The sequence below is a fragment of the Caloenas nicobarica genome, chromosome 4 (assembly GCF_036013445.1).
Source record: "Caloenas nicobarica isolate bCalNic1 chromosome 4, bCalNic1.hap1, whole genome shotgun sequence".
NCBI lineage: Eukaryota > Metazoa > Chordata > Aves > Columbiformes > Columbidae > Caloenas > Caloenas nicobarica.
In genome coordinates this window covers 38524108-38551128 of record NC_088248.1, presented here as the reverse complement: position 1 = coordinate 38551128, position 27021 = coordinate 38524108, and the positions used below count along the sequence as shown (strand labels likewise).

The window sequence follows — 27021 nt, the reverse complement described above, 5'->3', positions numbered from 1 at the left end:
CATTTTCAGTCAAACCAGCACAGGGAAACACTAGCCTTTGCTTTGTAAGGTCTGTGAAAAGGTGTAAAACATTACAAATGAGAAATTTTCAAACAATGCTTATTGTTTTTTAATTTGTTACACACAGTGGAAGCACCGGGACCTCAGCAAGTATAGTGGCCAAAGTTAAAAATGATAATGAGATTTACCAGTTATCTCATTATCTGCTAGAGTGATTGGTTAATTTCTTACTAATTATTTGCTGGAAGACAAAATGGTTTCCCTAAAAACCTGGAGAAGGTATTTGTCATTTAAACAAGATATATCAGAGTCAAGGCCTGTATCTAAGGTAACATTTCTCAGTAGCTAGAATGAGATGATTTAAATATTAGAAAGGTATGTTAACCACTAAAATCCAGCTATGTACATCAGTGACCAAAATTTATTGTCAGATATTTGATGTTGTTGAACTGAGTTTACTTATCTCGATAAAATTCACCATACACTTGCACATATTGCTATTCTTGCTCAACAGCATCAGTAAAACATATTAATAGCATGAGGCAGAAGATACAGCATTTCTTTGTGTATTATTATTTGATTGTCTAAAAATGATTAAATACAATGGCAATAAAAAGACAACGTATGTTAAAAGCATTCCTACTGTTTTTCATAGGCAATTGTAGTGACTGCTTTTTCTACAGTTTTTTATTTTTGTTTAACTCAGCATTATATATTCATGAAGTTTGCTGATTCAGACAGTATTTTTAAGCTTCTATGTTACTGACCGTATCTGTAAGTTCCATAATTGCAATGGGGCCACTAGGAGCAAGAGAACATAAAAATGCATTGAACTGGACGCTTTTTATTCATAAATTTAGGACATAACTCTTGAGAAATCTTGAATCTCATTTTGAATCAAATAGTAGTTTGCTTACATTATGAATAGGTTTAAGAAAAATAACATCCGCCATGGTGTAGTGGTATAATGATTGAATTTCTAAACAAATTGATATATATGCATATAGATTTGCTTTGTGTTATTTTACCAATATGTATTTTTCTATTTTCATGGTCTTTATTGTATGTGGATCTACCTAATTTGCAGTTTGTTCCTGCCCTCCCTCCACCCATCTGGTACAAGCTACATCTTATTGACTATAATAAAGATATATAAAAATAACCATCCAGTGTTAATATTCACAAAGAATGTTGAATGAATATCTCTGTCACTGGTGTAATTACAGATTCTGAAGTGCAGCTTATGTCTTCACAGATTTCAAATTGAGGTATTTGTTGATTTTTAGAAGTCCTCAACTTATTTAAAAGGGATATTTTTCTCACAAAAGAAATCATTCCAATCATATAAAAATAGGCCCTAATTCTTTCAGCATAGCATTATTCTACTACTTAAAACCTGTTCAGCACTATTCTTAAACTGAGACCAATAATTTTAACAGCTTCCTTCTATTATGTTGCAAATATATTGTCCTTAGTAGACCTGTGGTTTTGCTTCCATCCCATTTTCTATTGCCACATCTGTTCTTATTTGATTTGTAATGATAATTATGCTGTAATGCCTCTCTCATAATCTTTCATATTCCTTAATTTCTTCCATTTTGAACTGTTTTTTACACAAGGGTGTTCTCTATCTCCATGGCAATGAGAGGTAGACCAGAACTTTGTTCTGAGCCTTGGCGTAAGAGACTACCTGTTGGGAGGAACAGACCAAAATCCTGTCTCTGTGTGTGGCATGATATGGCAGACCTCATGATTATCTTTCTAATGAATTTTCTCCAGACTGAAAAATAAAACAAAAGCAACAACAGCAAAGCTGTAATATCTGTTTTGTAACTGGTTCTAGAATTTTCTCCTTGACATGATAAAACTACAAAACCTTTCAACTTCCTGAAAGAAAGCCGATGAATAAGACTTTCCTTGTCTCTTGCGGTCCACAGATATGATTCAAAAAAATGTTTTCTAGAAATTGAGTAAGGGCCAGGACCTTTGTGTCCTCCATCTGTCCTTTGTATCTTTCAGGTCTTCTGTCCTGAACATCATGCAACAATTTTCATAGCTGCATTATACCACCAAAAAAAAGGGGGGGGGAGGGGAGGAGAAAAAAAAAAGATAGACAAGTTAGGTGAGCTCCTGTCATTTGTGCAATAGTGCAACATTTCAAGCAGAAGGATATTTTTCTCCTTCAAATTTTTATTAATCACATTTGGTCCAAGTAGGCTGCTGAGCCAGTCTACCATCCACATTTTTTTAACCTGTGGGGCCTCAAATACCATCAAAATTGATTATTCTGGTCACTGTTGTGATGCTTCCTGGTGATTAAACTCAAATTGGTTTGGTTTATTCTTCACTCATCAAGAGCTCAGCAGCAGTAATTGAGACTAATGTTTCTAAAGGATGATAGGATAGATGTCTCCACGATGTTGTAAGAAAAGAATGAGGTTTTCTCAGTCTTAAATGAATAAATGAAGCTATGACGGATCTTTTCTGAAAGCATATGTATTAGAGTACAATGGCGATGTACATCAGCCATGTTTCTAGTGCTGTGGGAAGGTACTTCCTTCCTTCTGCTGAAAGATACATCACTTGCTGTGTCCCACTGTGAAGACTGATTGACATGAAAGAGACTTAGAAATGACAAATTCTGTCTTCTCTGAATTTTCTTTCAGTGGTTCTCCATGTCAGTCAAACTGACCCTATTTCTGTGGAGTTCCTTTATATCTAAGGTTTGGTGTGGTGTTCCCCTCCCTGCTCTGCCTTCTGGTTATTGCTGACTTGCTAGTAGTTTGAAAAAAAAGACTGTTTGCTAAGTTGTATGGTGTTGCAGCAGTAGATTTAATTGATACAGTAAGCTGAATAAACTGAAGGTGGTATTTTTCTGTATCAGATACTGTTCTAGAGGGGTCTTCTAATGAAGTGTCTCAGAGGAAAGATCCAGTCTGCCTCCCTTGAAAGTGGCATCCCAGTTTTTCTGCTGCAAGGCAAAAGTGTCATTACCTGATGCAGTAAAACAAAAATTTCTGTTTTGGCTTTGTTCCTAAATATGTTCTGGAATATGCTAAAACCCAGTAAACAGTATTTTCTTGATCAATGTGTTGCTTCCCTTATACATGATTTGAATCACTTCTGTTCAGAAAACTGTAAACTTTCCCTATTTCAGAAGTAGAAAACTGTTCTCAATATATTTCTTATTCTTGTTTCAAATAGTGTCTTCAGTTTTGGATTTAGTGTGTGAGTCGATCAGTAAGTGTACCTATTTCCCAATTAGAAACTATGAATTTTAGATCACATAATCTGCAAAAACCTTGATGAAAGAACATACATATTGTATGGTCTTGCTCTTAGAAGTTTGGAAATGCCAGAAATTAAAACTGCTTAGTCTTAGTATCTGTCGTGCATGTTCTACAGTCATTAATGGCATAGTCTTTAGTAAATGTTAATACTTTGTTTATTCATGAGACCCCTGTACCATTCACTGCATATAATAGAATGAAGTGCTGTTTGTCATTTCGTTCTGTCGAGCCTTTTCAGTTTGTGACCCTTGTCTTTGATCTTCTTGCTCAAACCGTGCTGAAGATAATGACAATTCTTCTTGGATTTTTAAAACGTTCCTCAGAACACAAAATGCTTTAAAAATTTCTCACATTCAGAATAAGAAGAAAGGTAAAGAAAATGAGGTGCCATTCACATTAGTAGTAGGAACGATGAGATAAAGTAGTGGGTGTATGGTCTTTAGAGTCATAACCTTTGATCTGAGCATTTAGCAGCCTAACTAGCATTTTTATAAAATTTGACATAATCAAAGGATGGCTTCCATCAGCTCTGAAGTACTGGAGCACTGAATTTAGCACTCGATCTAATTGGATTCTGGGCTTTATTTTAATGATGCTATTTCATAATAGATTTGCCTATAAAATTTCTTAATTTTTGAAAAAGCAGGGTGAGAAACCCCTCCCTTTACAGGACTGAGGTGAGGCTGCCTGGTGTTTAGTTTCCTGCATCCACCTGCTTGCATTTTATTTTTTAAGATGCTAGCTTGTTTTCTAGTTCCCAGAGATCAGTCTGATACAGTCCACCATTTTTCATAGGTACAAACCATAGCCTCACAATCAGATTGTCCACCTCTTTCAACACACTCGGGTAAATTCCCTCCAGCACCACAGATGTATCTGATCTCTCTGTATAGTCTGTTCTGCCACACTTGGCTGTCCTTCTCTTCTTCAGACTATGGCATTGTATGCACAGGCCAGGGCATAAGTTTCACCCTTGTTACCAAGGGATTGTGCATTAGTGAAGAGGCACCTGAGGAAATTGGACATTGACCCTTCTGAACAGGTGTGTTCAAGTCCCACAGATGGCCTTCTACCTCACACATGGCATGTTTTCAACTCTTCTCTCAGCTCTGTTAGACTACATCTCCTGTAGTCTAACAAATCTGTTTTAAAGCCCTCCTCACATGTTGCATACTGACAGCATCATAGGAGGAGCATGGCCAAAACTTTTTGTATGTGTTTGTAGTGAAAAGATGGTTCATTGTATTTTTATTCATGATGAGAAATATGAGATGCACTTTTAAAGAAGCAATGTTTTAAATTTTATTGGGATTTAGAGGCTTGTAGTGTTCATGCTTCGATATATTAATTCATTAATTTTCAAAGTATTTTTCAGTATTTTCTCAGTATTTCTGAATGTAAGCTTTATTGAGCATTTGGTATGTCCTGGAAATACTATGCTATTCAAACTTCCCATTAGTAGTGCTACTAGTACCAAGTAGCCTCCACAGAAATCTCACTGAATGAGATCTGTGAAATGGAGAGAAAGGGCTGAAAAGTGGTGGCTCTTAGCCCAGCCTCATCAGCAGTACCAGAAGCACAAGGCAAAGAAAAGGGAGTGGGATAAACAGTGAGCCTGGAGAGCTGAGTGCTAGTGTTGCTGGAAGCAGCTACAGATTCTAATTGTGCTTTGCCAGCCCTTTGAATGCAGGCCTTGGGGGTGGCATGGCCCAGGAGTCTAGAGCAGCCGAGGAAGCTGACATCAGCCTCCCTGGAGACTGGCGTTGAACAACAAACCTGTGTCCTTCCACCTGTCACTCCAGCACCCCACTCGAGGAGGCTCAGTGCCAAACAAATAGGAAAGGAATTTTGCAGCAAGGCTCAGTCCTGCCTGCAGGTCTTTAGGTACTTCATTAGGAGAGGAGCAGTGCTGCTATTACCTCTGTGGTGGTTCATGATTTTGAAATTTGTTTTCTCATATTGATTCTTTGATTTACTAAACTGATCTTTAAGATTACCTGATTCCCAGAAGTACTGGATGTGAAGTGCCACTGCCTTTATCTGTGTCTGAGGTGCTTTATGCACTGAGCTGCTTCTGATGGTTTTGGTTAAACTAAGTATATTTCTTATGGGAGACTTAATCTGGGGAAAAGGAATCAAATCTGGTAGTAGTTGCCTCTCCATGCTAGCCTGTAAAAATCTTCTAGACTTTTTTTTTTTGTTATTCCTTTAGTCCAGACAATAAATCAGATAGTTTTTTTCTTTAAACCTTGATTCACTGAAGAAGGCTTCCTTCTCCGTGCTTCTTTGGAGTGTTGAAAGGAATCCTCAATGATGGCTTCATAGGAAGCATAAGAGGTATCTGAGATGGTGAGCAGAGGTAGATCCTGTTGAGAAGGAAGCATAGAGCCAAAAAATTCACTAGACAAACAGTTCTGATCCTAATTCTGCTGAAGGTCCTTAGCTATGTGGTGTCACATAACGCAGGTACATATTGTCCTATTGAGAGCCTCTGGGACAATTTGTAAAAAACGTGCTCAGGAGCACATGGTCCGTCCAGGCTTCTTGTTCTCACAGATGTTCTGAGATACATAAGATACTATGATATTAAATACGGTGTTGGGGAGCGTGGTAGATACCTTATTCCCTTGAGTGCACTATCCTGCAGTTAACTGACTAAACTAACACTCCACATTTGTACAACAATGTGCTCACATGGCTTATGATCGATCAGATGTCTATGCAAGTCAGCAGAGCTGACAAGCAGCATCTGATAGGCAGGTGGGTATCCACATGCTGCTGAAGAGCATGTCTGTGTCCTGGATGAAGATTCCAGACTGGTTCAGATTTCATGTTGAAGAATTTTCCAGTACACAAGCATCATGCATTTTCATGGTGCAACTTGTACTTCCCCAGTTATGGTTTACGTTTTGGGGTAGTACTCTCCTTAGATGTGGTTGATGTATCTCAGTTGTTCTGTGTATGATGCCTGTGGCCCTCATTTATTTGAGGAAAACAGAGTCTTTAGGAGTGGTAGATTTCCCATATGATGGAAGCGCTGATGATGTCTCATCCTTTTATTGCTGCAATACTTCTCCCTGTGACTAGCAATTTAAGGATCTACAGGGTAATGGCACTCTTGCTGACATTGGGCTGGAGGTCCTGGAGCAAGATATAAGCAGAAAAAAAAAAAAAGTCTGCACACTGTTGGTGCTTTCTTTTTCCAGTACTGGAAAGAGGATGAGACAGAGGTATTGGGTTACAACCCTACCACAGCTCTTTCAATGAGACTTATTAATAAAATATATATACGTGTTATGGAGTCACTGAGAAAGTTCGATGCAGATGAATCCAACCCTCTGCCATTGTAGAGGTGCAAACATGTGAAGGGGAAATACTTGGTGAGCTCAAGTCTGCTGCAGAAGTGAGTTTGAGGCAAGTGAAGGGCTGCAATATGGGACTGTTGGCTCAGTTCAGTTGGCTTGTGGAAATGGAGTCTGAAAATAGCATAGCTACCAAATAGCAAAGACTTAGCCCAAAAGAGGTAAAGAGCTTTCAGATCAGATGAGAAGCAGATGTATGTACTTGAGATGCAGATCTAAGAAATGAAACAGAAAACCCATTAAACTCCTTGAAATTAAGACCAACAAAATGCTCTCATAGCTAAAGGCAGCAAGAAAAATAATCTAAATCTGGTACTGTAGGTTTTAAGTTATGTTAGGGAGCATGTGCAGCCTGAAAGACTTGTTTTTCTGAAATTGCCAAAATATGATTTCATGTTCATCTACAAATTGGAGTATGTAGCTGCTCTTTGACAAAAAACCAAAACCCTATGTAGGAATAAGGAGGCCAGCAATAAAATGTATTTTTTGCATTATGATAAGCTGTGTAAAATTTGAGTGGAATTTTGCATGGTTATAATTTAGTTTGGTGTTGAACAAAGTTCAGGAAATCTTGTATCTTTCCTGCTTTGGTAACTGTTAGAAGTATTGTTTCTTGAAAAGGCATTATATACCCAGTACCTCTCATTGAACAGTTCCCTATTAGACTTTTCCCTAAACTATTTTTTGTAAGTCTCACAATTAATAATCTCCCTACTGTACAAACTATACTGTAGCAGTGAATTTATACTTGGATAAAATACAAAGATAATTATATATTCAGAAAACTTCTTTACTGTCAGTGGATTCTCTGACGTACACGAGTTTTGGTTTTAATATATAGGCTTTTGATAAATAGGCCATACTAGAGATAAAATATGAACACAAAACAAGGGCTGGATTTGCTTTATTCATTTTTTCAGGTCAACCTTGGTCTGAAAATATTTGTGAAGAAACTGGCCCTCCTTGCTGTAGGACACCTGCTGTTCTCTGAGTCAGACTCATCATATCTACCATGTATCATTATAGATTTTTGTTGGATAATAATTCAAGTGATGTGAGCAATATATGGCAGCATCTACAGAAAATGTTACAGAGATCAATAAAATGATGCAACAAATGCTTTACACCAGAAAATTAATAGACTCATACTTTTGTCTCCCTTTCAAAAGCTGAAATCTTCTGCTCTGTAACGATATTGTCAGATAAGTTTTTTTTCCAGTGAGCTTTTTTCCTTTTACTGTACTTAAATGTGTATTTCTTAAAACTCATGTAGCAACTGTTTTTTTAAGAATGAGACGTATTCGTATAGAAGCATATAGAAGTAATAAAAGTGGAGTTTTTTTCTTCATTTATTGAAGCTTTTCGATTATGGTGCTCTGGTCATTTTGAATCCTTTTCTTAAGTCTGTCAGATTTTCAGGCTACATACATGGTATTTATTTTAAGGTAAGCCATTTTCAGGGAAAAATATTTCTTAGTCTCAAAGTGCATATGTAATTATAGCATGAATTTCAACTCTTAGAAACATTCCATCTCTATGACCCTGACTGAGCATGATGCTTAAACATGCATAATTTTAAGGTATGCATATTAAACTCATTGAAATCCATCATACACAGTTATTAGAAGTGCTTTATGTGTCTCAGAGAGAGACTTCAATTACTGAAATTTCACATAGTTTCAAGTAGAGCAGCAAGGATGAATTTTCCTTTTAAAATGCATGGATACCTTTAGCTAGAAAATGTTGAAAAAGCCTTATGGTTACAGTGACAAATTTATGACTTCGTTCTGTATAATTCTACAACTTGCCCTTTAACATGCCTAGGGCAAAGGCAAGGAAGCCCCTGAAGAAAATCAGAAGTCATAGGCTTTCTCCTGAGACATTGCCTTTTGCATTTATAGGAAATGAAGCTTTGTAAGTTATATTATCATCTTGATGATATTCTGAAGAGGATATTGAATGTTAGAATAATGAAACTCTTATTGACTGAAGATCAGGAAAGGTCTGAATGTAACAGGAAGCCAGGTTCTTCTACACGTGATAGGTGAAATAGCTTTAGGAATATTTGTAAAATTGTGGAGCTGTAATTTATTGAAACAGTTTCCTTACTTAATCTGTGAATCAATTAACTATTTTATTTTGGTTTTAGAGGCACATAAAAATTTTGTTTAACTTATCTAATAATGGACTTTAAGTAACTCCTTAGGAATATCAGTACAGGTACATATGGTATGTGGGTATATATATTTGGATTTAAGACAGAAAATTCCATGCAAACCATAATCTATTCAAACCATCATACAATTAAAACAAACCAACCGAACAAAAAACCACCCAAAACAAAGCAAGCAAACAAAAACAACAACAACAAAAAACCACAACCAAAACCCACCCCCACAAACTTAAAAGGAAAATGGAGGGGTAGGCAAAATGGGGAGAAGAATACAGTACAAAATAGTGTTATTTTGTTGTGTATAGATGCATTGTGCTGCTTCATCTTGAATGCTCAGCACAACTCTAGACATACTGTATCAAAAAAAATAGACTTGGAAAAGATTCAGAAAAGGGCAGCAGGAGTGGCTTTGTAGACAGAAGTCAGCTAAGCCTCTTACTTCTAGAAATGCCTGAGGGATGTTATATTTGGTATCTGTGAAGTTGTCTGCAATATAGAGATGAACAAGAATTGCTTTATTATCTGGTTGGTTTGAGGCCAACTTGAGAATGTGTAATACACGTGCCACTCTTATGTTCTTCCTTAAGCGTAAACAGGAGACTTTGCCTTAGAAGGGATTTTGGTCTCACTCAGGATGACTGCTCTTTTGTTCTCAAAGTCTTATGTTTTAGTTATTCTAAATTTTCAGCATTTTAATAATAAACATATTTTCTGAATAGGCTCATTGTGGGTGAACATTACTGACTTAATAGAAATGGAAAGAGATTCTACCACTTCCATGATTTTTCCATAACTGAAAGTTTTGCCAGTGTGGTGTGATTCCTGAAACAGCATTAAAGCTGGCTCAAACCTGTTTAGAACACCACTGTAGGAATAACATCTCCATAGTTACTACTAGGAGGGATATAATTGGAAAAGTTATAATAATGGAAGAGATAAACAGAAATGACAATGATTTTTTTCAAATAATCTGATCTGCCTATCTGTATTTATTTACTTTCAAAAAATAGCAATTAAAAAGGCAAATAACATACACTGATTCTTAGTTAATCCGTGCAGCATTAGAGTAAAGGAATGCATAAGTATTGGTACAGAACTGTGGTTCTATTCTGCACTTCCAGATTCTGCTCATTTCTTTCTTCCTCTTTCAAACCACACATTCCCATAACAACATTTTTACTAATAAAACATCATCAGTGAAATACAGTTTAGGCTACACTGGCTTTTCTTCCCCTTGGAGGTAAATCTGTTGAACCACTAAAACCCAAAGAGTGTTTTGTTCCAGCAGAGATGTGCTTGATGATCTTTAAGTTGTAATTGTTTGGCATTGACAACTGTATGAGACTCACATTTTCCCAGTATTTATATTTTTTTATAAATTGAGGTTTCTTTATGGTGGTAATTGTGATCTTCTAGCAAGTGGGATGGAACTGCTGGACTGTGACAATACACCCACTGCAGTTTGTGAACTTTAATTTATGCAGACATTAAAATGTTTGTACAGTCTTCTCAATATTTTGTTCTAGAGAATGGCAAATTAAGACATGATAATAAATAATTGTAGTAATTTTCCTGTTCCACCTATTATCTGAGCTGTGCAGATTGGTTTATGTACATCTCAGCTATGAATTTGTAATTTATTATCGAATTTCTTAAAATCTTGAAAGCAACTTATTTAATTCAAGCTTTTCCTTCCTGAAATTGTAGTCTAATACAGCTGATGACATAATTAGTAGGATATTTTATGTTTAGGAAGATGATTTGTAGAAAATAGAGGTAATTAGACTTAATGACAGATCTCACTGATGCAGTTGAAAACTACATAACAGAATATATATTTTTATAATATTTATATATCATTCTTTAAAATGTAGTTGTATTTATTGATGATGACTTTGGAGCTTGGGTTTTGAAAAATCAGTAATGTAAAACATAAGTTCTTCAGTATCTTAGAACTTAAAGTGCAGGAAAACTACTGTAACGTTTAAAAAGCGATGCTAGAAACATTACCTGTATAAGTACTGTGACAAATACTTTTTCTGTTTTAAATGCTAGTAAGTAACATTGTTTGAATAGCATTTTTACTTAATTAATGCAAATGGCCTCTGAGTTACACTGTTTTATTCTATGTGAGTAATTTGTCCCACTATGACGACTGTAATATTTTTCTCATTTGTCTTTTACTGCTTACCTTTTCTAGGAAGTTGAGGTTGGTATACATCTTCTGTCTTTCATGATTCTGTGAGTTTTTCATGTATACATTGATTCCTTACATTTTACTAAATGTAGGTTGTTTTTCCTTCCAGGATGATTATTTTCGTACATGGAGTCCGGGTAAACCATTTGATCAAGGTAAGATTCTGCTACTAATTTTTGTATGGGTTAAAATTTATTTCTAATTGTGGTCCTGTTCTAGTCGACCTGCAGAATTCTGTGAATTTGTGTCATTTTCTCCCTCTTTAAGTGATCGATTTAAAGAGGACCAGAAATTGAGCCTAATCATCATTTTATATCTGTGATTTTTGCAAATTCTTGATTAGAGACAGAGATGGGTGCATTCGGAAGCTCCAAAGTAGCCTGAAGCTCCCCTCATATAAACAAATTCATGGGGTTCGGGTAGTTCTGTTTTGTTTTATTTATATATTTAAGCACTGTTGCATTTTCAGTAGGACATTTGAAGAATGCAGTCTGCAGTCTGATTTTTGTCTTTTGTAGTTTAAAAATCATTAAAATGTTGAAAATCACTTTATATGCACTGATAAAGGAAGATCTAGAAAAACAGTTTTGGAAGTCTCTGTCATGTTCATGTGATCTGTCTTGAGGCAAAACACAGATGGAGCTTTGAGAATGCTACATTACAACAATTTCAGCCTTAAAATAATTTGAGCCAACACAGCAAATTTTCATCTTAAACATTACCTCTGCAGGCCTGTCAATATAATCCACTTCATGTATGTTGTTTCAAAGTGTATGGCTACTTGATCCTTTTGTTTTCTTAATTGTTATCAGGAGCACTACAGAGACTTTTTCTTTTCTGATGATTCCAATGGCACAAATGCAATGAAGAAACAGTGTAGGTGCTTGTACACTACAGTCTGAGATAAAAATGTATTGCAAAAATAATGTTTACTTTATTTAAAGAATGTTCTGCATAATGGTTACTGACTTTTAACAGAGACCTATAATGAATTGTATTTTATTACAACCACATCTCTTGGAGATGAACTTTCCACCACGTTCTATGCCTTTGTCACTTTAATTCAGGATTACTGTGGTAAGCCTGTGAAAGGAAATGCTTTAATTTCTTAAATGAATGCACCTGGCTTGTTTTGCCAGTTTGTGGGGGAGAGGAGTAGATGGAGGGGAAAAAGTCACATTTATGTTATCACTACTCTGTGAATTGTGGTGATTTTCTTCTGGTTTGGTGAAAATCTGTGTTAATCTTGATCCATGGCAGCCTGAACATTTTAGAACCTGCCAATTTCACAGATCATGCATCTCTCCTCATTATATACTAATACAAAAAGTACTTAACTGTAGGCTCCTCAGATAGAAAGATTCCTTTCTTTTAGTGAAGTACCTCATCTAAGAAGCAGGCTTCACTACAAAGTACCTTTAGTCTATTCCTTTTTTTTTTTCTTTTTTTTTTTTTTTTGAGGGGCATGGCCTGCAAATACATTTTTAGTTTGAGAACGAGGTTATACTTTAATGACTTACTGGTGGCAAAATCTTTCATCGGAAGACATTGAATTGGATACACTGTAAATTTTGCTTGTGATTTTAAAATTTTTTTGTTATCGCATACTTGATATGTGTTGGTGTGTGGTTTGTTTGGGATTTGTTTGGTTTTTTTGTTTGGTTGGGTTTTGTTTGTTTTGTTTTGTTTTTCCCAGTTTGCTGTTAGTTTTTCAGAAGTTACGCTGAAGTATTTTTTTCCACCAGATTTACACTTTTACATACCCTGGCTTGTTCTATTACTCCGAATTCTTTGGAGATCCTGATGCTGATGTTTGTAGAATACTTTTCTGAATTTGCAAACCCAACTAAGAAAACATGTTAAGGTTATCTGTCCTACCTTGTTTGCAAACTGCATTGTGTATTGGGTAGTGTGAATATTTTAAAAGCATGCCTACAGAGTTCAACTTTCTATTTTCATGTCCTTGTTAACTGAAAATTAACATTGAAGAGCGAAATGCATTTTCTGAGTAGTTATTCTATCTACATTTTACTGTGTAATTTATAACTGAAAACCAAATAATGCTAGCTGGGAACACTTTTCAATAATAAAAGGTACACTGGAGTTATGTTATTTAAAAAATATTCCCCGTGTCTTAATTTGTCAATCTATCATTTAAAGAGTATCAGGTATTATCACCTGTCAGGGCATTTCTTTTCAGTTTTCTTGCAATAACTGCTTTAGTCTTTGTATTGAATTTAGCAATGATATTGAATTGTGCTGCATGTCAAAAGATTTACAGTTTCTCAAGAATTAGATATTTTCTAGATTCTGACATACAGATATTCTTTATTAATCAGAGGCTTGCATGCTGTTGTTGTTTGTTTGAAAGTCTGTAAATAACATCACTGACTAGATCTGGGAGATACAACAAAAGATAGACAAAGGTTTCCCCGTCAATATCTTGGTCTCCATGTTTTAAGAATTGGCTTCCTCTTACTTCTGGTTGTAATTGGAAAGGATTTTTTGAAACATAGGCAAATATTCCTGAGAATAAATATAGCTATGGAAGTAGCATGCATTTGTTCATACATTCAAGTCTCTCTCATCAAATGGGAAAAGTGATCTTGGGTGATATTTTGTGGGAAGAGCTATTCATACTTTATAAGTGTGGCAACCTTGCAAATATCATTTCCTTAGGATTGAATGTAATGTTCATGACTTATTGAAGAAATCTGGTCCTTTATGATTCCTTATGTTCGCCAATAAAAGAGACAGCAGTGACAAACTCAGCACATTTTTTTTCCTCGTATTATTTAATTGAGATAGTTTTTATAGTCTACCAACTCTCACTTTTTTCCAAGTTTTAGGTGTACATTCGGGTAGTCTGTACGTGTCATTCCAGGGCTGTGCCAGAAGCACTACACCAGCACCCTTCCACCTCAGTTGTGGACCACTTCACTGCTAAGTTTAAAGTTAAATAGGGTTTAACTATTAATTAGCTTTTTTACCTCAGTAACTGTACATGTAGACTTACAGGTTTTTAATATTTTTTTTTTCTTTTACCAAAGTGAACTATTCAAAACAATAAATGGAGACATCACAAATGACTGACTGTGAAGTCCTGTGACCTGTTGGGGTTTGTTGCAATCCAGACAGTCTGTGTTAGAGGATCTTTATGAGGGTTTCCCCTTCAATCTTCTGTTACTGCCATTCTGGTTTGTGCAGCAGCTACTCTCTCAAGTGAGAGTCTTCCTTAAAACACATTCTCCCAAATAAAAACATGATACTCCAATAACAACTTTTTAATATGTAGAGATATACTTGCAATGAAAGACTAAAATTACTTACTATACATGATGTTTAAACAGGAGCAGTAATAACTTCCCATGTCTGTTGTGTTTAGTTTTCTAAGAATACTTCTGAAGATACAGGTAGATAAGTTCACTGAGGACAGAAATAAATATCCTTAACTGACCTCTATCAGTGTTTTATTTCTTTTTGTTTTATTCCTTTTGTCACTGTTTGACTTTCCAGAAATTTACCTATAAATCTGTGAAAATATGGAATAAGCAAGGAATCTTTTTGGCATTAAAAGGTCTGAAGTCCAGGTCTACTAGATGGGATTTTTTTTTTCTATTTTTTATGAAAAGAATGGGTTATAGTAATTACTTGTACTTTTGCAGAAATGCTTTTTTTTTCTTTGCTTTAAATTATAGCAACTTTACATGATACATGAACTTTACAGTTTTAAAATCTGTATATGAACAAAATATGAAGACCTTTAAAGTGTATAAACCTCAGCTGACTACATGTGATAGAGGTGGTGGGGTAATGTTTAGCTTTATCTGTGTTTTCAAATTGTTAGTTGTCATTTAAAATCTGTATTCCACCTATTTGTCTTTTAGGCTGTTGTATAGGTACCTGGTACACATGTAACTCCTTATCAGTATCACTAGTAGTCAGACTAGTGAGTTCTCATTATTTACATTTATTATTTTGTGTATTCTGCTCGAAGTCAGCAATATATGGGGACCTTTTTCAAATTATTTTTAGACAACACCTATATTAATTTGGAAGTAGTATTTTTGAGGAACCAATGCTTACGGTATAGGCATATCCTTGAGATCTACACACAGTTACTATTTTTCTAAGATTTATATGACTATTAAAGCCTTTTCTAAGTTTTTTTTATATATTTACTGTGTTTTGATAATATATGTTCATATTTTTTTCAAAATTCGTCCTTAATTTGAAATGAAATCTTCATGCTAATATTTTGTTGTAATATATAAAAGTCTTGCTCAAAGAATCAAGTGTCATGCATATGATAATAAAAAGAGTGTCTTAATAGTGTCTTAATTCACTTAACTATTCTATACTTTGGTGTATTTTGAAAGGCATTCTTGTGTTAGTATGATTAAGTATGTCAAAATTGCTCAGGTGGACAGATCTGTGTAATTCCATTAGTATAAATAAGAGGGATTACATGGAGATATGTCTGAGCATTCCAGGAGGTTAGATCTCACTATGAAAACATACAGTGATATTTACTCCTGGTCTGCAAAATCTAAGTTATTTTAAAAGAGGGAAAAATATTACAAGTTGCATTGCAATTCATCAATACCGTTCCTTAAAGCAACATCTGACATTTGTCCAAATACTTGTTCCCGTTGAACTCTCTTTTGCTTATATACATATAAGATAGAAAAATATATTTAAATAAATGTTTTGACTAGATATATACACACACATACACATATTTATGTATTTCTGTAAGTATCACAATGTAAATTCTTAATAAACAGTCATGTGGGGCAGGTATTATTATTGGAATGAATCTGAACGTTGTATTAATTGTATTTTAGTTGCTTCTAAAAGGCAAGTTTTATCCTTTCAGTGGTTTTAGAAACAAGTGATTGGGATGTTTTGTGTTTTGGGCTATGCCAAGTTGAATATTTTAATAGCTTTAATGTATGTTTTATCAATGTTTTCTCAAATTAAAAAACATAGTTGCTAACACGTTTTCTTCACATACCACTTTTACATCAGATAAAAATATACAGGATACTTTTGGCACATATTATTTTTAGACTACAGATGGTAGCAAAGCTTGGGGGGTGTAGCTATTGAATAAAATTGCATACACAGAGACACTAGCGTAATTTTTTAAAGTGCAAAGGATGTTTTCCTTTGCTCAATAGAAATACCTTGGAGGAACAGTGGAGAATTTTCATGTAATGGAAAAAATATGAAATGACGTTTCCATGGAGGATGAACACCCTGAAGGTATAGCTGGTTTGTAGATATATTTATAACATTTCTTGTAGAGCATTTTGCTGAATTGGTTTTGGCCTTTATAAGATCAAGTTATATTAGAGGTCTGTATACAGCAGAAATATTGTAGGTACCATTTTACAGCAGAAATAGATTTTGAAATAATTACAAATGTTTATATTTTAATTGAGCCTTTTCCTTTTAGCTCTTTATGTTTCATCTACCTAGTTCTGTAATAATTTGGGTAGCTAAGGATATAGAAGTTCATGCAAACACATGTCTATAATTTGTGAATATTTTTATATACTGTGAACTGAAATATTTCAGTCGTATTGAATAAAAGCATTTGAGTCACTCATTTGCAAGCCCTGGGAAGCTACATGGGAGTTAATGAAGATACATTAGTTGAAGACTGTTAAAACAGTCATGCAGATTTAACTTGGCTACATTTGATATATGTACTTATGATCTAGTTTTAATAGGAAATCTATTAATGTTCTAAAACTAGGAATATATATTCATGACTTTTAAGACAAATTAGAGTACTTTGCAATTAAAATGTGTTACATATAATTTTAAATATAGTCCAGTCTTAGTAAATAAGCATGAAATATTTTTAACAGCTTTTCAGTGATTCTTCATTATTTCTCTTTTATAAATTTCTCTACTGTGGTTACACCACAAAAGTGACTTGTCCTATACGGTTCACAGTAGTGGCTCCTAACTCAGGTTCACTGAGTAGTATGCAGCTGTTTTTCTAGTTGTGGATCTCAAATTGTTTCAGTATTTATTTGTGTAGAATCCTTGAATGGATTCTAAGTTCTTACAGCTGTTTTAAGAAAGGCTGTTTAAAGGGTTTTAGTGAGGCTAAACCCAATCCAAAATAAGAGATTTTGCTTGCCTTCAGTAGCAGTTTCACCCCTCATTCCTGCTCCCCTGCCACCCTTTCTTTGTGCCCTGATGTTAGGTCTGTAGAGTCACCGATTCTTGAGTTGTCATAAGATAAATTAAAAAGTGCTGAGGTCTTGTTTGTTTGTTTTTAATCTGGCTAAATCACAGATTCAGGTAGCCATTCAGACCCACGCATAGTTATGTCAGAAAACCAGAAATGTGGCACAGGGCTACAGTGACTGGCTAGAAGTGGAGCACCAGACCTTCTTTAGCTGGCAGCAAAGGGTACATGGAACCATTTCTTTGCATTTCACAAACCTGCTAAACTTTAGTCTTGCAAATCTCTTCATTTTTAAAGTCCTACTTTTGCCTACTGTCCTGAGATGTCCCAGTTAACTGCCTTGAGTCACAAGTGCCATCGCTCCCAGAGGACTGTGTGCTTGGAAATGTTTTGGTGTGTACTAGGACTGCTTCTTTACAGGCTCACTTAGTGGCCTAATGAACTTTGTTTGCCACAGGAATTTAATAAAAAAGCTTGTAAAATAGCTAATAGAGGAAGTCATTAAGAATATGTAATCTGAAATCACGTTACTGTCTAGTGGTGAGGGAAAGAGAAATAGCTTAATGAATCCCTTTAAAAAAAACGCCCAACAAAAAATGTAAAGAAAAAGCATGTACAAAGTTTTCTTGAACTTGAATAGAAGACTGACAGTTCTTAAAGCACATTTTAAATGTTGAAAGTTGTCTTTCAACCTGTTTTTATTTAATTGCCTCATATTTTAAAACCTGTTTCCTTATTTAAGTTGTTTTCTTAACTAAGGTTTTTCTTGTCTGTTTCTGTAATCCTGTTTATCTCTCGTTGACATATACATAACTCGTTACTAATTTTTTATTTACACTGTGTAAAGAACATACATCCCAGGACAAATAAGTTACAGTATGGCATTGGCATGTAAAATTCTTGTTAGTAACCTCTGCATTGTCCTTGCATTTTGATGGACAGGATTGTGAGACAATAATAGGATTTCAGGATTGCACCTCAAGTTCTCATTTAATTAACAGAAATTGTTCTATTAGCATCTGTGACACTCTAAGAAACCACTTGACCTCTCATGTCAGAATCTGCATGGCCAGCAGTAAATAAAAACCATTTTATTATTTGAACCTTGAATATATTAGATTTGAGAATCCGTGAGACAGACTAAAGGGCAGATCCAGCAGTTTCATTTTGTGAATTTAGTTTTTTTTCCAGAGAGGCTACTTTAAGTTCTTTAAAGAGGAGTAGGAAAGAAAGAAAGAAAGAAAGGAGTGAGTATAATTCTGGAACATTATCTCTGCTTTTGTATACTACATAATATGTAATTAAATATGTTCAGGCTTTGCTTTTTATTTAGCTATGTCTCATTTAAAATGAGACATTCTCTCTGTAAGAGAGTCGCAGATTCATAAAAATATACTTACGGATGGAAACAAATGGATTGCCTCACATATTGAAACATATGCTGTGAAACTGACAGAATCATAGAACAGAATAATTTTGTTTGGAAGAGACTCTCAAGATCACAGAGTCCAACCATAGGTACAGCCTTAATAATTTCAAAACAGGGCTTAGGCAAAAACTGCAAAAAATATCTGTAGATCAGGTAAAATATGAATATTGGTACTATAAAAATATTTGTGATATTAATAAACCCAGGTTGTTAGTAAAATGCTCACTGGTATTTGCTAGGCACTTTTTTGTATTTATCTGCTAATAGAAAAAGTAAGTCTAAGCTGTCAAAGTGTTATCCTGAGTCAAGGTGCCTTTTGGAGAGAAAGGCCAGACTTGGCTGTGGAATGCTCTGTCTGAAGCATTGCATGCTCTGAGGTCACCTTGCTTGACTTCTTATCTCCAGTGTTCCTACTCTCCTCTCCAGCCTGTCCATGTACTGGTAATATGCAAGTCCCTCCTTTTCTGTGCTATGCCAGTTATTGAGAACTGTGAGTCAGGACACACAGGTACATACTGAAAAGGGACTGAAATTGTAGATTTCTTTATTACAAGCTAGTAACTGCAGAAAACCTGGAGTTTTGTCTGTATTTCTGAATGATAATGTTCTCTCCATCTGGAGACCGGAAATGTTTCATGCAAACATGAATCTAGGCATCCAAGATAAACCCTGGAAAGAATGTTATGAACTGAATTTTTAATGGAGTAGGTCCAATTTCTTTGCATTTATCATTTTACAGAAAATAAGTTCGTGTGTGTATATATATATATCTATCTTTTTCCTAATGGCCACTTAAATCTACTTCAAACTTTTACAGGTTTGGTGTATTTGTGGTTATCATCTTGTAACAGTGAAATATCTTTATAAATACTACAAAACTGAAGCATTTGAGAATTACCATTAATTGCAGTATTTTAAGCTCAAAGAACATCTCATAGGTGGTTTATCTGAGCCAGGATGTGTACAAAAGCTTAACTGACTCAAAAATTGATGTGCTCTGTATATTGTGATGCAAGATGTGATTTCAACTTTTGTGACTTCTTCACAGAATATATTTTATGTGGAAATTTTCATTCAGTTTTATCACAAGTACATTTCCTGATTATTTATATTACACCAGGCTTCTTCAAAATACATATATGTGCATATTGCTGATATAATAGATATTTTATATGAATAGTCTACTGGATTCTGGCTTAGCTGGTTTAAAAAAGTTAAAAGATGAAGTGGATTACAGTAAAAAAAAATCTGATTAAAATGCCCTCTTTATTTTAACATAAAAATGCATAATTAAATACAGAAATTGATCAGTTCTCTAAGATACTGGAATTATAATACATCTTATAGCATGTTGTTTTGCAAGGGTAATCATCTTGGCATGTGAGATTAAGTGGGAGAAGTTTCAAGATGATGCCTTTTTGCTGTGGTAAGTATGCAGATGTTTCCTTCCCCTGATTGTCAGAGTTGGAGAACCCAAAGGTCAGTTCTAATGCAGGCACTGTGTCTCTAAATTATGATTTAGTGTATTTCAGAAAAGATAATATAATGTTTAACAGTTTAGTACTGAACTTGCAGGTAGCTTTAAGGTGTTATTTCTTTCTGCCAAATCAAGGAAGTAGTTGGACACTGTGTTTAAAAAAAAAAAAAAAAAAAGTCCTTCCCTAAAGCTGCTGAAATCTTGAAGGATGGTAGCCAACCATTCAAATATTTCTATGAGTCATAGCTGTTTTGGATATTTTTTCCGAGTATTTGAGAATTTCTTCTTATATATAGAAGAAGCTCAATATGTCTTAATTTTGTTGTCAGTTACACCAGTCTAGGTCCAAAGTAGCTCTGTTCTTCAGCAAGTTCAATAAATAGGGTCTTTTCCAAATTTGCACAGATAAGTAAGGGTGGCACTTGACTTCAACTTTGTGGATTTTGTCATTTACGTCCAGTTTTGAGCTATGGGTAAGCTATTCTCTCGTAAGCTTTCAAGAAGTACCCAAAAGACAGAACACAAAATTTTGGGAGTGTTTTTGAAGCAGATCTGACAGATATTTGTGAAGGGGAGAATTTCTTGTAATTTAGAAATTACAAAACTGTTACTGTTAATCATTGAAGAAAGAAAAATGGGGTCGCTTCAGGCTGTGGGCCTGGACAAAGGTTGTCAAAGGTAACTAGAGATTTTGGGGTACCTTACCTCGAGAGCAAAAAGAGTGTGTGTGGTGTTTGGTTTGGTTTTACTTTTGGTGGAGTCTTTTTTTTTTTTGTGGTAGTACTGCTGAAATATCTTTTGAAAGTCGGAAGGTAAGCACTCAACGTCTGAGAAATTTGGAGTCAGTAATTGTTCTTAAAATCTTGAAAGGAAAGTTTTAGATTTCATATTTCGTCCACTCATACACTTGCCCAAAACCTGATGACATAAGTAAGATTAAATATAACCTTTGTTCAGGTGTAAATCCTGTTAAGAAAATTACAGCCTATGGTAGTGTAATATCTGTTAATTTCTGCAGATTTCAAGTGAAAGTTTAATAGCAAAGATACCAAAACATTTAATAAGCATCGGTATATGAAGAGTTGCAACTTCTGTTTCATAGATAAGAAATCTAATGCACATTGGTTTCAGCAGTGCTGAAAGTAGGTGGAGTGCATCAGTGGATGTTGCTAAGCACACAGTTTGCATTTCAGATGAAGTATGCAGGCCAGAAATGCCAAACTTGTGCAAAAGTTGTCCCAATAGGTGGTGTTTTTTGATGATTTTAGAGATTTAATGAATAAAAAGATATTTAGAAAAAAACTAGGAGGTCATTAAATGATATATCAGTTATTTGACATTCAGCAGTACAATAGTCTTTTAAGTAAGATTATTTAAACAGTTCTATTTAATAAAAAAAAGTGATACACAGATGCTTCCTAGCTGTTTCACACACATTTAGTCATGCAGGTACATGTACTCTCATAGACATATTTTTATGATATAAATTGTGTCATAACCGTTCATCCTGGAATCTGCCCACTTGGAAAACTTTCTCATCCCTAATACCATATTGTTGGGGTTACTGAGAGTAAAGTTTCTCAGTCAGAGACTACAGTAACGAAGGAGCCCTTGGTGGAACATGTCCTGTACAGCTTCTTCAGGACACAAATACCTACTCTTCTGTGAGCTAGGATGCAAGGGTAGATTAGGACATATAAAGGTTACACTTCTGCATGAGTGATTAAAAAATGTGTGGCGCAATGAAGACGATTGTTTAAAAGGGAGTGGAGAAAGAATGAGTGAACTATTTTGAAATTGTGAAAAAGAGATCAGGCTTCCAGAGGAAGAACAGAGACTGCCAGCTTTTATTTTATTTTTTGAGCAATTATTTTAAATTACGTTAACAGTATACAGAATAGCAGGTTCCATATTATGAGTCAGTATAAATGCATTTTTATACACGTATTTTTGAAACTTGAATGTCAAAGTGAGGAAAAGGGAAATATGGCAGTACTTTACATGTCAGATAATTCTAGCTCAGTATTAGATGTTTTTTTCCTTACAATAACTTCATCTTGCATAACTGCGACCATTGCAGGGCAACTTGACACTCAGTGCTAATGTACGAGAGCTTAGTAATATAAAACGCTAGGAACAGCGACATATCTGAACAGAAGCCTAGTAAGTGGCTTTACACAATTGACCCTGATGCATCAGTATGGAGACTCCTGAGCAGTCATGACAGTAGGTGTTTCTTGGGTAGAAGCAACCTCCATGCACACAGCCACTGTAATGACTGAAGCATTTGCTCTCAAGTTAGAAACCAGACTTGGAGGCTGGCTGTAACATTCAGGGGGTTGAATCTAAACTCCTAATTACTTGCTTGACCACCTACAGAAAAACCTTCTCTCCATCCTTACTGAAGTTGTAGGTTAATGTCGCCAGACGGAACAAATATACAAGAAGATTCCTCTTGTGAATGCCCAGCTGTAGCTGCCCATTCTGCTTTTCATGTTACAATAGTAAACCTTAAATGGCAAATACAGTCCCTGGGAGGAGAAACAAAAATTTGAGATTCTTGTTTTTCAGAACATTCCCATCAGGTTACTGAGGTAGGCTATTTCTTACTTATTCTCTCATTTTTATTCATGAATCTCAGATTGTTACCTGCACAACGATTCATTTTCCTGTTGAAGTTAAAAGGTGTTTATTCTCAGTAGATGTGTTGCATAGCAAAATAGGGATGCCTTGCTATGAATCCACAGTAGTGTGGATTCAAACCATCTGTGGCTGAGGAGGACCTATATGCATGGATTCAAATTTTGGGTGCCAATCACTGTACGATTTAGGCAAAAAATAACCACCATCACTGTTAACTATTGTTTAACATTTATCTGGATTCTCTGTTAGCTGACAATATCAACTGAGTGTTTAAGTGCTCTGCCTTGCGCTCCTCGCTCTTGCTTCTGGAAATTGTGATGCTGGGATTCTGCTCATCTCTCTAAACCCAACACTTTTCTTGATGAGGTAAGAAACCACCATCTTTCTAAATGGAGAAGACACTGATGGCCTGTAGGTATCTTCAGGAACTATGTGGTTTATTGAATCAGGCAATATGAGTCATTCCTGTCTAGGTGTCTATCTGCCTAGGGTTGTAGCCTAGGCATTTGACCTAATTATTAATATTTTAGTTAAAACTTTTAGATAATTTGTATTTTTCTCCCCCTATTGTCAAATGTGAAAACTTTGAAAGCAAAGAAGTCAGGCCTGCCTTTTAAACTAGAGGAACTAAACCACTCATGGGATACTCAAAACATAGCTTAAGTTATGGTAAGTGTAGTAAAGCAAGTTGTCTACCTGGTTCTTATTTTGGCCATCAGAATTGAATCACAAGCTTTAGAAGAGAAAAATAGAATTTAAGTCTGAAAACTTTGTCCTTAACCTTTTTTCCCCTTTTGTTTTACTGGGTATAGAGAATGAGGAACGTGTCAGAATGCACTCAGCAGGTTGTGAAATAATGGTAATTTACTGTGGTTTCTGCCACAGAGCTCCTGTTAAGAGGATTGCTATGTTATGTCTGGATAATCTTGGTTTTAGTATTATATTCATAATAAAAATGATGTTCTGGCTACTGTCAGCTAGTGCTAGCTGTAAATTAACTTACAGAAGAGATGATGGAAAGCTTTGCTGAATTGCTCTTTCAAATTTGAATTATAAATAAATAGATCCATTAGTAATAATTGAATCAATTTTTGAATATTAATTGCTTCCTTAGCATGTGAGAATAACAAATCCATATCCATCTATAAAATTCACCAAGTGATCTAATTCTGTTTCATAATTTTTCAGCAGAGAGCACATTATTTTTAATTTACAATATAAGTTCTTAGAGAAACAGTAGATGTTACAAAGTATTTTAGACTTTTCTAATACTTTTTGTGAAAATGATATTTTTCTGTTTGAAATGTAATTAACATAACATTTGATGTTACATTAGACAAATATTATACATGGAGAAATGTGAAGTAGGGATATAGGCAAATAACCTGTAGCAAGTTCACTTTTCGGAATATTTGGAGCTAAATAAAACTGGATATTATCAAGTTAGTAAAGCTAAGATCAGACATGTGTCTTAGGAGTTGGTTGTATCTGACTTTCTAGGAAGTCAGCTGATAAATTATAGTCACTAATAAGGCTTGCCAGAAATAATTTCTTTAAATAAACATATTGCTTACATCTAGAGTCTCCTCACCATAGTGGAAACCATCATCTGTTTTTAATGACAGTATAATTGTTCTGTACAATCTACATTTTCACTTCAGCTATGAGAAAAAAGACCCCCAGCCTTCGTAATTATGAAGATAATTTCAGTAAACATGAATTGAATAAAAAATCCTTGATTATTGTCTGTTTAATGCCGAAGAAAATAGCTCTGAGGGATACATAAATGGCTTCACAATGGGATTTTGACACTTGTGATATTTCTGGCGTGAACACTGTACTGTTCATAGCTGCTTATTTTAGCAGAAATGGAAAGGAATAATGTGGTGTTATCAGTATGAGTCTATATACTCTGAGTAAGCTGGAGTAAAGCAGGCATGTTTTGTCAGGGATTGCTAGAAGCAGCAGTGAAGAATTAAAGACTCATGTATTTCCTGAGTTAACTGAGTTATACGTTTAGATGAAATCAATAGTACTTTTCTTGGAACAAATGTATGCATTTGCATAGTAGTTTAAGATATTTAAGATGACTCCATGTGGAGACTGGACATAGTCATCTAGGTCCCTGCATTGTAAGGGGAGCCTAGTTCTTCCCCAATATGAAAAGCTTCAGACTATGGCTTTGGAAAAAAGTTTTCTTGTGGTTTAGCCTTCATTTTCCATGAAAATTTTCTGTTTGTCTGTTCTGGGTACGAAGCAAAACAGGTTTAAAAAAAAAGCAAGCCATTTCCATGCTTTTGTAATTTTTTTTTTTGGTAGTTTTTGCAAAGCTGGGAAAATCACTAATGCAATCCGTAAGTTTGCCATTTTAAAAAATCACGTTAAAAACAAAAATATGAGATTGTGCAAAACAGATTCATAAAATTTAGATCCTTTTTACTTCATAGTATAGGGTTGACTACAGCATGTGATGTTGAAAGATAAAAGAAAGTCTTGCGCCACTTTTCATAGTTTCTAGCAACATTTCTTTCTGCATTTTATCCTCTGGCTTGCTAAGCAGACATTGACCCTTCAGGTAGTTTGCTTTTTCAAATTCCCAAAATCCATATTTTTATGTTAGTGATTTATTTGGTCTCTCTTGCTGTTGTAAGATACTACAACTTTTCAGAAAATGTGTCCAAGGACATAGATTCTTCTGTGGCTTCTGCATCACTAAGACTGGTTCAGTAACTAAGAAATTTTCTCAAAAAAGTATTGGAAAATATGAGACCGTGTATCACACATAGGATGAGGAGAAAAGACTTCTGGGGTGGGGCTCATAGCTGAAGAGAACAACAAGTTCAGCAGGTCACTGAGTGATAATTGAGTTAATGTCAATGGCCAGACCATGAAGGTTGAACTTGCCTTTGAATCTAAATGTGGTCTTGTGGCTCTGCTGGCTTACTCTGCTTGCACAGTAGCCACTCACACAACCCCACAGCCATTCTTGCTGTGTAATGAATGTGTACCACACCTGAGGTTATCCAGAGTTTCATGCAGGGCTTGATGACCACTAGTCAGCAAATACTGATACTGTAAGGTCTGGTTATGCTCTGGAACTGATAGCATCCTCTCTTCCAGTCCAAGTGGTATATGTAAACCTTTGGTAGGAGAGGAAATGATTCACTTTAGAAATGTCCAAAACACTTCTATGCTCAGGCTCTCTTGTCAGCTGTTAGTTATAAAGAAATATCTCTTGAGAAGTTAATGAACTCATTGGTATATTCATCAATGTCTAATTGGTAGAGATGGTATCAAAAATCCCTTACTATTCTTCAATTCTCTGCAGGTGGACAAAGTTGCCAAGACAAAGTCTGAAGTCTTAAATACACAAGTTTGTGCACACAAACACAAGTTTTGTTCAGTACTTGGTTCATAAAACAAACCCTGACCCTCAAAGAAACAGCCCATCAACCCTGACTTCTCTGTTCCTTAGCAAATGAAACAAACAATGTGCGTGTGCACAGTATTATCAGTCAGCCACATTTATGGATATGTCTTTCCTTTCTGTAAGCTGTTAGATTTTATGCAAAGAAAGTTCTTAGATGAGAAAAATAGTCAGAACACAGCTGAGTCTGATACCAACACAGGGCCAGGAAGTGACTGCTTTGCAGATATTCTGTCTTGCACTACTGATTTTGTTAACATTAAATTCTCACCGATGAACACCTGTTGTTACCTTTCATTTAAAAGGTGGAATTTGTGAATGGATTCTGCACAGAAATGTATTTTTTAACACAGAATTCTAAACAATCTGTTTTATCTTGGGTGGAAAAAGTCTGTTAAATACATAAGGAAACTAAGGAAGCATCACAACTGAATGAAATTCTTCCAGTCTCTTTTTCTTCCCACCAGTTTTCTTTATGATGGTGCTCTCAAAATCCAGCACTTCTTTCTGTCATCACTTAGGTGTTCAAAGCCATTTTCTAATTTGATCTGCAAGTTACATGTCTTTGAATTCCATTGAGATATATTTTTTTATATATGTATATTTTTAACCTTAAAATGTTCTCATTTAATTGCATGTGTGATTTTTTTGGAGAGATGCGTGGGGTGTGTGTGCAGCTCTTTTTTTTTTTTTTTTTTTAAAAATAGTGGAATCTTCAACTGTCTCCTGGCGTACTTTTCTAGGGATAAAGTCATTCTGTTTCCAGCAATAAACTAGATGTCTTCCCTAGTTTGATACCCATCTTTATGTTGTCA

The 27021-nt window shown here is 35.1% G+C and overlaps 1 protein-coding gene across 1 annotated transcript in view; it reads left to right on the top strand.

The window, feature by feature from the left end:
• SPOCK3 (SPARC (osteonectin), cwcv and kazal like domains proteoglycan 3) overlaps positions 1 to 27021 on the top strand; it is a 192489-nt gene that overhangs the window by 61509 nt on the left and 103959 nt on the right. Inside the window, exons 3-4 of the mRNA XM_065634057.1 lie at positions 11026 to 11034; positions 11132 to 11177. Coding sequence (XP_065490129.1) covers positions 11026 to 11034; positions 11132 to 11177 — 55 coding nt within the window. The remainder of the gene's footprint in view (positions 1 to 11025; positions 11035 to 11131; positions 11178 to 27021) is intronic.